General features: G+C 46.6%; 1 protein-coding gene across 2 annotated transcripts in view; it reads left to right on the top strand.

Annotated features, from left to right (window-relative positions):
• The first annotated feature begins 298 nt into the window (after positions 1 to 298).
• The window catches only part of Xdh (xanthine dehydrogenase), a 61,182-nt gene continuing 48,613 nt past the window's right edge, over positions 299 to 12,867 (top strand). For both annotated transcript variants that reach the window (XM_076832636.2, XM_077105150.1), the window contains exons 1-4: positions 299 to 352; positions 6,356 to 6,413; positions 9,628 to 9,724; positions 10,658 to 10,766. In XM_076832636.2, the coding sequence (XP_076688751.2) occupies positions 311 to 352; positions 6,356 to 6,413; positions 9,628 to 9,724; positions 10,658 to 10,766 (306 nt within the window). In that variant the 5' untranslated portion in view covers positions 299 to 310. The remainder of the gene's footprint in view (positions 353 to 6,355; positions 6,414 to 9,627; positions 9,725 to 10,657; positions 10,767 to 12,867) is intronic.

The raw sequence follows: 12,867 nt of genomic DNA, 5'->3' as shown, positions 1-12,867 counted from the left end.
CCCCAAGTCCACGGTCACCTGCACCAAGACACAGGCCCAGCCACTCTGTGGAAGCACTTTTCCTCTGTGCTCTTCTCCACAGCTGTAGAGTGTGATTGGTGTGTAGGGTTGTTTGCATTTTCCTGGATTATGTAAACCAGTGGCTTTTGCCAAGAACTGTCTGTGCCCTGAAGCTGCAAGCTGGTTTTCTCCCATTGGCCAACTTGGTTTCATTTTATAGGAGGCGTAGCTTTCAAGTTGCAGAGCAGTGGTAACTGCTAGTGTCTCTTAGGAGTGTGGTACCTGGAGTTTAGGGACTCCACCGGTGACAATGACAGCAGATGAGTTGGTTTTCTTTGTGAATGGCAGAAAGGTAAGCCGGAGTTGACCTTAGGCTTGGAGTCCCTGCTCCTTGGGAGGGGATGCGTGTCCTCTGGAAGAGGCGTATTCTGCTTCTCTCTAGCCTGGTCCTTCTTGTTTTCCTGTCTTCAAAAGTGTTGTTGTGTTTTGTTAATATTGAGACAAGAAACCCTCGCAGGGCTAGGTCACAGGCCAGGCACTCCAGGCACAAAAGAGTGAGGGGTAGGGGGTTCTGAGTGCTTACTCTGCAGTAGGAGACACACTGGCAGAGCCAGGAAAAGGGACAAAGTTCTAGGTGAGTCGGGAAATGACCAGCCACACCTATATTTCTGTGTTGAATTAGATATATCTTAATGATTTTGTGGCTTTTTACTTAGAGAAGGATCAGGAATATGTTTTTTATGCTAGCATCAGGATATGTAGTGTGCAGAGCTTTTGATTCTGATATATTGTGTGTTTATATATACACCTATGGAACAGCTGTCCTGAATGACTGTGTGGGGACATATACTGACACCTTGTGGCAAACATGATTTCATAAAGGAGACACTCCCCCTTCCCTGGTTCTACCAATAAGTATTGCAAAACTCTTACCTGCTTAGATTAACTGCATTGGTGCACTGGGACCTAAGAAAGGTGGCATGGGTGCGAGTCCTTGGGCATTGCAAGAGCGAGAATCTTTGCAGCTTTAATGCAGGTGCAGGCAGAGAGGGAGTGAAGCCATTCCATCGTCTCCAGCTCTGTTTGCCCTCCCTGCACCAAGAGGTTCACAGTGTTTGAATCTGGCTCCCTGTGCTCTGTGACCTGTCCACTCCACCGGCTCGTGAGACACGGTGCTTGCTTGGCAGGGCTGCGTCTGTGTTGTAAACCTGAAGGGTGAAATGGCAAGTGTGGACGTGGAGGGAGTAAATCAGTTTGGTCCTTCAGCTCCACGATTGAGAATGGAAAAGGTCACAAAAGAGTAGCCGCAGTTGTGCTTTGTAACTGGCCGTGTTGTGTGAACAATGAGTGTTCCCAAGGGGTCCCCAAAGAAGGGGCACTTTTATTTGTCTTGCTATATTGACATTTTTTCCCCCATTGAATCGAGAAGCTGAGAGAATTTTGAGGTAATTTTTAAGAACTAAAATGTTCTTCACAGGATTCCAGGACTTACCCTGTCAGGATGTATTTAGGTGCCTAGCAAGAGAATTTCATCAGCCAACACAACATCAGTGCCACAAAGACTATTGATCGAGTGGTGCCATCAGGGGTGCTGGGGTTCAGAGCTGTCTGAGATGCTTCCTTTTCAGGGGTGACACCTTGTGCCAAACCAAGAGGTATGGCAAAGCTCCCAAGCTGTGGTAGTAAGCCTTTTGCATCCAACTGCTTAAACTTCTTTGCCTTCAGCAATTACTTCATGGAGATATAAGAAACGATTGTTGGAATTGGCTTCCTAGAGAGGTTCTTACACAAAGACATTTTCTCTGGAATTTTTATAAGTGATTTAAAAAACTATTTCTAGTTGTAGATGAACAGAATACCTTGATTTTGATTATTTATTCTAATGTGGTGCTGAGGATCGAACCCAGTACCTTTTACGTGTGAAGCTCTACCACTGAGCCACAACCCCAGCCCCTTATAAGTGATTTTCACAGTGAGTGGCTGGATCCAGAGACTTCCAAAGCTATGCCTTACTCTAAGGTCTTCTTTAGTAAGCCATCCATTTGCGTGTGATAGCATAAGGTCCTGGTTTTCTTCAGGGATGGCTTGCTGTTGTGTTCTGGGTCTAGATGGGAACATTTCAAAGTAAACTGACTTGGTGAAAGATTGTTTTCCCTTGAACTTTATTTTCAGTTTAGGAAAGGAATCTTAATTTTTTTAGAGGGCATTATTATATCACACCCTACTATCTCTCTGGAAGCTTTTACTACTGCCAGATTCTGGGATGAATGCTCATGACTGTAATTTATGAAGATGGGGCCTCTTGAGAAATACTGGAAAGATGGAGACGCAGTGCAGAGAGTAAAGACGTGACTGTGGTGCTGTAAACACAGCCAAGTGAGGGACCCTGGTCTAATACAGCAGCAATGAGTAAGCTTGTTCTGCTTTCATTCTTGTGATGTTTCAGCCCTTTCCTTATAGGATCTTGTGCAAAGTAGTTACCAAAGAAGCTGTCCAAACTTGGTGACCCCCCTCCCTTTTTTTTTTGGTACTGGGGATTGAATCCCAGGGCACTTAACCTTTGAGCCACATCCCCAGCCCTTTTTATTTTTTATTTTGAGACAGGGTCGCATTAAGTTGTTTGGGGCCTTGTTAAGTTGGTGAGGCTGACTTTGAACTTATGATCCTCCTGCCCCAGCCTCTCCAGTTGCTGGAATTATAGGTATGCACCACCATGCCTGGCCTGGTGACTTGTTTTTCAATGTGAGCCTCTTACACGGCTTGTTCTGTCCAGGACTCTGTCTCCCTAGCTGGGGTCTAGAGAGGGTGCTAGATGTAAAACATCAAACACCCAGAGGGCCTTCTAGGGGAGGACAGGCCTGGGTGACTACATGTCTTAGATCTTCTGGTCTAGAGTCAGAGTCAGAGGAAAAGAGCCCCTAAGGGTTTTATTATTGCAACAATAGTCCTTTTGGGTGGTCGCTGAGTAATCACTCTGTTTAGTGGAGATGTTGGCGCCTAAGTCCAAGAGGATTCAGCAGTTAGGGTGCAGCTGGTGGTATCTAGGAGTGACTCCACAGGAACCATATGTGGGCTAGAAAAAGCCTCCTGTTGGCTTTCACTCATTTATCAAGCTCCTTCCAAGGCATGAATACAGGAAAGTACTGGAAGAATACCATGTCTGAGACCAGGTATTTGCCATTCTAGATCCCATGGACAGGTGAAGTAATGTCTTCCAAATGCATTTTACAGGAAACTAGTCTCATGAAATAGCCTTCTTGGATACTCTTAAAACTCTTAGCATAGTACTTGGTACATAGTAAATGCCCAATTAATGTGGGTGGAATGAATGGATGGATATTAAAAGCCCTGAGAAATCCTGAACTAAAGAGATATAGTTTTAAACCTTATATTTTTAAATTGTTTTAAATTTACAGAAAACTTGCAAGAAGACTACAAAGCAATTTTAACTACCCTTTACTCAAAAGCTGCTAACCTCTTGTTATAGTTGCTTTATCTTTCAAACATGCACATACTCACAAAGATGTACAGATGTATATAAGTGGGCACACAATTTTATATGTTAGGTTTTATATATATATATATATATATATAAAATAAAGTATATTTTTTTCTGAATTATTTGAGAGTACATTTCATAATCATGCCCCTTTACTTCAAATCCTTAAAATAAGAACTTTCCTAGAGAGTAAGATTTCACTTAAAGAATGCAGGAAATTTATCTTTGATATAATACCATCACCTATGGATCTTTTGCAAAAATTATAATTCTCCCAATAACATCATTCTTTCCCACTCTTTGCCCCCAGCCCAGAATCCAGGGCCATGCCTTACGGTTAGTTATTTTGGTCCTTTAATTTGAAATAGCACCTGTTTTCCTTTGTTGTTCATGACATTGATGTTTCTGAAGAGAACAGGCCAGTTATTTGTTCCTATGTTCTTCAGGTTGGGTTTGTCTCATGCTTTTCTGCAATTAGATTCTGAGTCAGCTTTGGGGGCAGGAATGCCACACAGGTACGGTGTCTTTCTCAGTGTGTTCTCTAAAGGAGTGCATGATCGTGACGTGAACTTTGATCTCTTGGCAAACGTGGGGTCCACTAGTTTCCTTCACTGCAAGTAACTCTTTTTACCTTTATAATGAATCATCTGCAAACAGATACTTTGAGATGATATAAATACCTTGTTCATTAAATTTAACCCACTAATGATTAACTGGATTAATTGTTGTGCTGATTACAAGATGGCCAACCGTATTTATCACCTGATATTCTTCTGTCAGGAATAGCTTTCTCTTTCCATTTGTTCATTTATTTGGATTCGTGGATTTTAATCTTACTTCATGGGCTCTAATGCTTTATAATCATTATTTCTCTTGATGCTCGAGTTTTCCCAGAGCAATCGACTGAACCCAGTTTTCGTAAATCCATTTCCTCGCCAGGTGTTTTTGCTGGGAATACCCGTTGGCAGCCTGTTGAGAGTGTTCCGCACACCTGGGAAGCCCTGCAGCCACGCTGTGACAGCAGCATGGCCGTTACCTGTGGGAATTCAATGGAGGGTGGGCCACCGTGGCTGGGGTGGCTGGGAAGCCTTGTCTGGACAATAGGGTCTTCTGTGAAGTCAAGGTGCACGTGTAAGAGAGCAAGAATGCTGAAAGGTATGGGGGCTGGAAGACAGAAGAGGGATTTTCAGTTTAGTGTATGACAGGAGGAAGGAAAAACATGGAGGGAAACAACAGTCAAAGAGGCTCTTACTGCTGTGCATGAGAAAGGTGATAAGATCGTGATTATTTGCATTTATGATTTTTCCTCCAGGAGAAAAAAAAAATGACTCCTTGTGTGAACTTTGTAGCCAGGATGTTGAAGAAGCTAGACCCAAGGGGCATGATCATATGAGGCAATTAAGTTTATCTCCCAATGTCCTTCAGCCTTATTCAAAGGGCAAACTCTTGGCAGTTTTATAAACTTTTTGATTACTTGCAGTTACAAAGAGTCGTAATATCTATGTACGTTGCCAAACATGGTCTCAACTCAGGATGGCATGGTGAGGGGAGCAAGGAAGCAGTCGTTCGATTGGTACTGCTGTCAGATGACTTCTGGCTTTCGGGGCTTTTCAGCTGTTTGGAGCTGACCCTTTTCCTCCTTCTGCAATGACTTTGCCGATTCTTCAGGGGCCACCACAGAGAGCATTCGTTTGCATGTCTCATGACAAGAGTGAGGTGCTTTTCTCTGGCTGCTTTCCCTTAACCTCCAGGCTTAGGAGGTCCACTCCACGCAGACTCCCCATTAGAGGGCTCCTCGCCGGCCCTTGGCAATCTTTTCTGAGAATAATTTAAACATCTCCAAGCTAGTTCTCTCTACCTCACGGATGGCCTGCACTCAGCCCATGGCCACCCATATCCTGGGCTCTGCCACTCTAGGAGCATGCACTGGTCTCAGTTTAATCTTAACTAGAGGTTCAAGTGCCTCCTCATGAGTTATTAATTGTATGTTCAGTCCACCTAAGGCTGTTTCAATATTCCAGACTACCATACCCCCTGTGCTGCAAAGGTGGCCGGCGTTGTGGCTTTATGTGCCCTGGGTTTGGGGTGTGAGGCAGATTCCTCCTTCCCTTCCACTTTAGGAAACTGTGTGACTCAGTACAGTTCTCTCTGAAGAAGCCCTTATCTCGGATTTTCTCCTTCATCATCTCAAGAACCCAGAACTATCCTGATGGGGCATGAGGAGTAGTGAAGAAGGGCTTCATAGATTTCCTTTGACAATTCATACTGGGGACAAGCCTCTCACTTTATAGACGGGCTTTTTTTTTCCTACCTTGTTGAACATACCGATAGGTCTTTGGCTTGAGATTTCTCCTCTGTTCCTAACATATGTTTAAGCTACTTACTGTGAATCCCCGTCCCATACACAACTCTGCAGTGAGCACAGGCCAGATAACTGGCTTTCTGCAGTCACGTACAGGGTCTTAGGGTGTATGCTCAAGGAGACAAAGCCAGAGCCTTCCACGTGGACCCTTGTAGCTGTCCCTGGCATTCAAAGCTGTGGCCCAGAAGGAGAGATGGGATGATGTGCTTGACTCAGAGGAGGCTCTGCCCTGGCCAGCCCAGGATGGGAGGTGCAGGGCTGAGCAGTGTGGTAGAATCTGAGCATTTAGGGTTATGAGACTGTATGGATTCCGGTTTGTAGTTTATATGTTCATTCTTATGGGGTTGCCAAGAAAAATACCTTGGTTTTCAATATCTATTTGGCATATCTCTGCTAATTCTACCAATTCTTGGATGAGACACGGGAGGGAGAAATCAACTGCAGAGGGATGGTCAAGTATACCCATAATGTATTTTTCTTTCATTTTTTGGCAGGTGGTGGAGAAAAATGCAGATCCAGAAACAACCCTTTTGGTCTACCTGAGAAGAAAGTGTATCCTGACTTAAAGTGAGGGTAGGGGAACAGGGGTAGGGTGGGGCAACAGGGTCTTATTTTCTGGGCTTTGTCATTTCCTAGTGAGAACAGGGCAGCTGTGAGGTGTGGAGGAAAGAGCCCTGGATCTGGAGTCTGGACACTTGTGTTTAGCTACAGTGGGGTCACTCGGTAGCTGTGTGACCTTGTGTAGTCCTTGGGCTCCCTGCATCTGAAACTCTCAGTTCCTGAGAGGATTGTTAGCGATCGCCTTTGAGATCTCTTCCAGCTAAGAGTCTAGTACTTCCAATGTTTGATGCTGTGTCTGAAAGAGGCCTTCTCTAGTCCTGGAGGACTTCGTGAGTCCTTCCTCAGCTGACATTTGCTTGATACCTAAGTGGACTTCCAGAGAACTTTTCCAGCTCCGTCTGGTGGCGGAAGACAAGGGTACAGGTGTCTACTGGGAGAGGAAGCCTGAGGTGGGAGCTGTGGCAGTAGCAGACCCTGAGGGCATCAAGGGTAGGGAACTCCTAAGGGGAGACGTGGGGTGCTGCTGAGTTCTCAGTGTGGGCAGGACTTCTGTAAGGTCCTCTGTACATTTTGTCCGTTCAGAGTATTAAAGTATCCTGGGTCAAAACCAACAAAAATAATAGTAGGTGCTAACATTTAGTGAGCACTTATTATGCACAGGCAGGGTTCAAGGTGGTTTGTACAGTTGATCTCACTTGATCTCCAGAGCGATCCCATGCAAGCATACCGCTCCCCTTCAGCAGGGGAGGGAGTGACATGACCTGCCTTAACTATATTCTGGGCAAATGTGATAGAGGTTGGACTGAAGCCGAGAACATGCTATTGACCGCTCATCCAAACCAGAAACTCTCTGGGGGTCTCTTGTCAGGACTGTGCTCACTGGTCCTGACATCTGTTAAAGAAACCCTCCTTCTCCCAGAGGGTTGTCTGGTGCTCTTTCCAGTGATATGTTTGAGGACAACAAAGACTTGTTCAGTACTCTCAGAAGTGGCCCTGCAAACCCTAGCCTTGACTGTGGCTCAGTGGTCTCCCATCAGACAGCACAGTGCTTGGGTTTGGTGACTGGAGATTCATAGTAGATGAACCTCATGGTTCTTTTGCAGCAGAGGACCCAGTGGATAGGATCAGGGGACTGCATGGAGTTCCGTTTCCAGCCTATCTGCCTGGGAGGTCGGGGAAGAGACCTCCCAGGTCTCAGGTGTTGAGATCAGTTTTAGTTTTCTATTAGTTTCAGTTTTAGTTTTGAAGGCCCAGAAAGCTCAGAAATGCCTCAATAGCAATAAGCTGTTTGAAAGGTCAAAGTGCAAGTGAAATCCCAAACTGAAAGTGCTGTAGGGACAGAGGAGGCAAGGCACCGAAGATAGCAGGAAACAGTTTTATTTGGCCGCAGCCAGGTTCAGAGGGCACAGCTTTTGCTGTAATCAATGAATCCCCTGAACCCTGAGTTCAGGGAGTTTCAGAGTTTTATACCCGGCGTGTAAGAGGAGGGGCTCAGAAGTTCACAGTCTGCAAAAGTTCACATAAAAGCAGCTTTTTCTTTCACTGTTTTGGGCAAGTTAACCCTTCAAGGACAACACCTGAGAACGGGAGAGCTTCTTCTCCCCTTCTTACCTCCCCCTCCAGCTGTTACCATGGAGCCCAGTTGTAACTTATCTTAAAAATGTAGACATCTCTGTGAAGCCCAGCTCAAGGCCAGAGGCCTTGTTTGCACATTTCTTCAAAGTATTATACTGGATATGTTTGTGAAAACCTAGTAAGGGGGTGTCCAGCACCTGGAGTGCTGACATCTTCTCGGCCAGTGGCCAAGTAAACAGGGCGACACAAAAATAGGAAGTTTATCTACATTGAACTCTTTTGCAGAGACTCTTTTGCTGACAGTCCTAAAATCAGCCATGGTGAAGACTTCTGGAGAGGCCCAGCTAAGTCTTTTCAGTGGAGAAAGGGGGTGCCACTTCAAAAGTTGGCAAGTGGGGCTGGGGATGTGGCTCAAGCGGTAGCGCGCTCGCCTGGCATGCGTGCGGCCCAGGTTCGATCCTCAGCACCACATACAAACAAAGATGTTGTGTTCGCCAAGTACTAAAAAAAATAAATGTTAAAAAATTCTCTCTCTCCCTCTCTCTCTCACTCTTTCTTTAAAAAAAAAAAAAAAGTTGGCAAGTAAAGTCCTCACATGTTATTGTTGTCTGGGCTGAAGTTTACTTTGTGGGAGTTCCCAGTAAGAGAGAAGACCCTTGATTTCTACCCTGGCTTCTAGAAAGATCCAGAGGCCAGAATACCTTGCTGGACTTCCAGCTCTCACTCCCTGTCTTCATGCACCCCTGCCAGTGTCTGAACAGCAGATAACTGCATCTACTTTGTGAAAAAAATAACCAAGGACACAGAAAGCTCTCCTCAGGTCTCAGGTGTGCTTAGAGAGATGGCATGGGGAACGGGGTGCATACCAGATCAGGTGAGTCTTGGGGCCCTAACAAGCAAGGGAACACTTGTGTGGCTCATGCTACATCTTGGGTCTCAGTTCATTTTTATTTTGTCTATTAATCTGTGAGAAAAATCATAGTTCCTACCCCAGCTGCTAACCAAATTCTTGTGAAGATCTTGTGGGCACATGGATATAAGTGCTTTCCAATATCATTGCTAGTTGCTCATTTTGTCTTGAAAACGAAGGAAGTGACAGGTGAAAATAATCTCAGTCCCCTCGATCTGCTGTAGAGGGCTGGGGGGTTTGGACAGTTAGAGGTCTGTCACAGAGAATGTGCCCACCAATTGCTGTTCTCTAGAATCGCCCACTGGTGAGGTAAAGTATCAGATTATCTTTCCGTAGTTTGTGTAAGCATTGGGCCCGATTCTGGTCAACCGTCTCAAAAAAACCTTTATTTTAATTTCTAACTTGCACATATCATGATATGTGGATATTTGAAAGCCTCTGATCTAGCTCCAAGTTTGGATCCTAGGACTTTATCAGCTCTACAGGCATCCCTGGGGATGCTGTCAGATGAGAACCTGCTGTCTTGCTCTCTGTTCCTGCCCCATCGGGCTGCAGTGTCTCCTCTGAATGAGAAGGCCCTGGCTCTGCTGCCTCCCAGGTGGAGGACCCTGAGCCCTGTGCGGGGATGGATGAGCCGACCCATGAGACTCTGCCCAGGCATTCCCAGCAATCCTGCAGTTTCCCTCCCTAGTTCATGTTCCTTAACTCGAGACCACACAGTGGGGCTGAGCGGGACCAAGCTTGGCTGTGGAGAAGGGGGCTGCGGGGCTTGCACAGTGATGCTTTCCAAGTACGACCGTTTCCAGAACAAGATCGTGTATCCTTTGCCCGCTGCCTGATTGTCCTTATGAGGGCTAAGATGCAGGGCCAGCCCGTGAGTGAGTGTGCGAGCGTGTGCATGCATGTGCACAGGTATGTGAGTCCTGTGTTTCTGAGCAAGCTCTAACCACGGACAGGGACATTGTACAATGATGACTTAGCAAGTAACTTCCTGGCTCATGACTGTTGACCAGGTTTTCTGAACGGCTGTTGAAATGATCTTTCTAAAATCAGGCTCACAGCTTGTCTCATGCGCTCCTTTGGTAGCTGTCCACGGCCCCTGCTGGAGTCCAGGCTCCTCCATGGTGCCCTAGCTCTCCTCTCCAGTTTCCCTTCTCATTGTGTATCCAGCATTCCTTCTAGGCCAAGACAGTTGTGAGCTACTGATGCCCCAGGCCCACTAATTTCTTGATCTTGGCAAAAGCTTTTTCCCAATGTCTTTTTTCCAAGCCTCTCTACTTGGCAAACTGGTACTAGCTCTTTAGAAGTGGACCCCAAATCACCCCCTCCAGGCAGCCTTCCTTGACTTCTCAAGACAGGGCTAAGTGCCTAAGTGCCTCTTGTCTGTGTGGATTTCAAAGTGCCCCAGGCGCAGCCCTCCTGAAGTTTTTAATTGCACCTTCACACCCACTTCTGTTTTCCTGGGTTGACTGCAAGCTTTGAAGGCTGGAGATTTCATCTCCTTCACCATCATTCCCCAGCGCTCGGCTGAGTGCTAGCATACACATGGCACTCAGTCACTGATGTTGATTGTACGTACACGGGAACCAGGGATGGCTAAGGAAGGCAGGCGAAGAAACTCTAGGGGAAGCTCTATTCAAGGGGCTGGTGTCTCCCGTTTCCCTCTCTTTCCCCATGAGGAGTCCCCCAGGCCCTACACTGCTCTGATGACCTGAGTGGACAATGGAGTGACCTTAATCTGGGGTTCTAGCCATTTTTCTGTCAATGCCTGCCTGGCCCCCATCTGCTCCTTGCATCATGTTGCTGTGACAACTGTGGAGGGAATAGGAAGCACCAAGACTCGGCTGCATCCTGTGCAGGTAAGCAGAGGGAAGGAGCTGTGTTCTTGGGGTCAGGGCGTTTTGCAGGAAGGCTCAGGCAGAGTTCCACAACCTGAACAAAGGTCACTTTCTCTTCTTCTGGGTGCTGTGAGATGGAAAGAGAAGGCTTCCAAGCCCAAAACTCCCTCCTGTGGCCAGGGTGGACCTAACAATGCATGACCCCAAGGGATCCAAGAGATCAACTGAATCTGGTGATCAGGGTGGTCCAGCTGCACCAGAATGGGAGGAGGAGGGGCAGGGTGCTTTCTCACCTTGTTCCCCAGTAAGCTTAGGAAACCCTCAATCTTCCCAGGTTCCAAATTCTCTGTGTCCCTAGATTAAAGGCTGATCTACTCTCCATTCCTTGGAGTGGTAATTCTAGTGGCACCTTCATTTCCTGTCCACAGGTATTACAAGTGTGCTTCCAAGCCTCCACTCTCACTAGGATAGAGGTTATCAAGGGCTAAATAAGATAATAGTGATGGATGAGTGCCTGGCCAAGGCTTTCTATCTGCTTTCAGGTAGAGTCAGACCACCTGAAAATGAATTAGAATTGGGAACATCTTTGGAGAGGGTGGGCAATAATCTGAGGGGTTTCTGGAGAGGATCAGGATATTCTCAGGCCAAGTGAAAACAAATGGGAGCAGAGCACTGTGGGAAGGAAAGGCCATTGTTTTGTTTGGGGAAACTGAGGAAGGGGCACTTTGGGATTTTGCAATCACTAAAGGTTCCAAAGTTAAGCCCAGGCCTTAATCCTCCCATGACCAGTTGAGGAGATGTGCCCTCTAGGAGACCTTGCCTTCCCTGACACCTTTCAGGACATCCTGGAGCCAGGGTCTCCAGATGAGTGAGCTGGGCCTGTCCCTAGGGCAGGGCAGGGTGGGGTGGTGTTGCTTTGCCTCTATCATTGTATTTCTTAAGCAGGAAATGGGGAAATTACTCAACTTGTCCAACCTGCAGGAGGTGTGAGAAGGGTAATTAGGGCTTGTCATTTCTTTGAAACAAACATGAAAAAAAAAAAAAAAAAGAATGAATAAACGCTGGGATCTTATCTGTACGATCAGTTTAAACCCCTCCCTTTGCAGTCAGACCTTATTCCTGATGCACTTATTTTGGCACCAACTGAGCAACAGCTGGATTTCACTTCTTGTCCATTCCTGTGTTTCTCTTGGTTTTGAGGCACTACGCCCCTGCTTTTCCTCCCTCCTCTACGTCAGCATCCTGTCTCTCCTGCTGTGGAGTCCAGGCTGTGCCCTTGACCCCTACCCTTCTCCATGCTCACTCTCTACCTGCAAGGGGCATGCACGCCTACGCCTTCAGCTCCGACCTCCCCTCAGGTTAGACTCACTTCCGGCTGCCTATTCAACATAGATGTCTAACCTCAAGCTTATCAAAACCTTATCCCCCCCCAACTTCTTCCTTCACAGTCTTCCTCTGCCCAGTTGCTCAGGATAAAAATCTAGGAGTTGCCTTTGGTTCTTTCTCTCAAAGACCACATCCAGTCCATCCACAAGTGGGGTCGACTCTGCCACCCAAACCTCTAATGACATCTTCATTCTTTCAGTTGTCATTATTGCTACTTGGGGCCAGACACCATCCCCTTTTGTCTGGTCTGCCACGCTATCCTGATGCCTATTTCCATTCCTGCCCTCTGCAACCATCCTCCACCTGGGAGCCAGGGTGATTCCTTAAATCCCCCAGTATGATCAGGAAACCCTCAGTCTTCGATCACACACTTCCTGTTGAAAATCTCCACTGGCTTCCCATCACACCCTGATGAAGTTCCCAATCCCTGAAGGCGTGGGAAGAGCTGCTGTGAGCCAACTTCTCCAGTCCCAGCAAGTTCCACCCGTGGCCTTCCAGCAAATCTAGCATGTTAGGCTTGTTCTGGGCCCAGGGCCTTCTCACTGTGATTCTCTCTCCCTAGAATATGTTCTTCTATGATTCCAATAGTGTTACTTAATTCAGGGTAAGGGCCCCCTTTCAGATTGGCTTTTTCTGACCACTGTATTCAGCCACCATCACAATGGATCATGCATGTCATTCTGTAAAAACTCTCTGTGCACAAAATCTCCACCTGGGATTCCTTCTTTGTCAGTGT

The sequence above is a fragment of the Callospermophilus lateralis genome, chromosome 14, assembly GCF_048772815.1.
Source record: "Callospermophilus lateralis isolate mCalLat2 chromosome 14, mCalLat2.hap1, whole genome shotgun sequence".
In the NCBI taxonomy this organism is placed as follows: Eukaryota; Metazoa; Chordata; class Mammalia; order Rodentia; family Sciuridae; genus Callospermophilus; species Callospermophilus lateralis.
The sequence above is the reverse complement of the archived record's forward strand: the minus strand, read 5'-3'. Positions and strand labels throughout refer to the sequence as shown.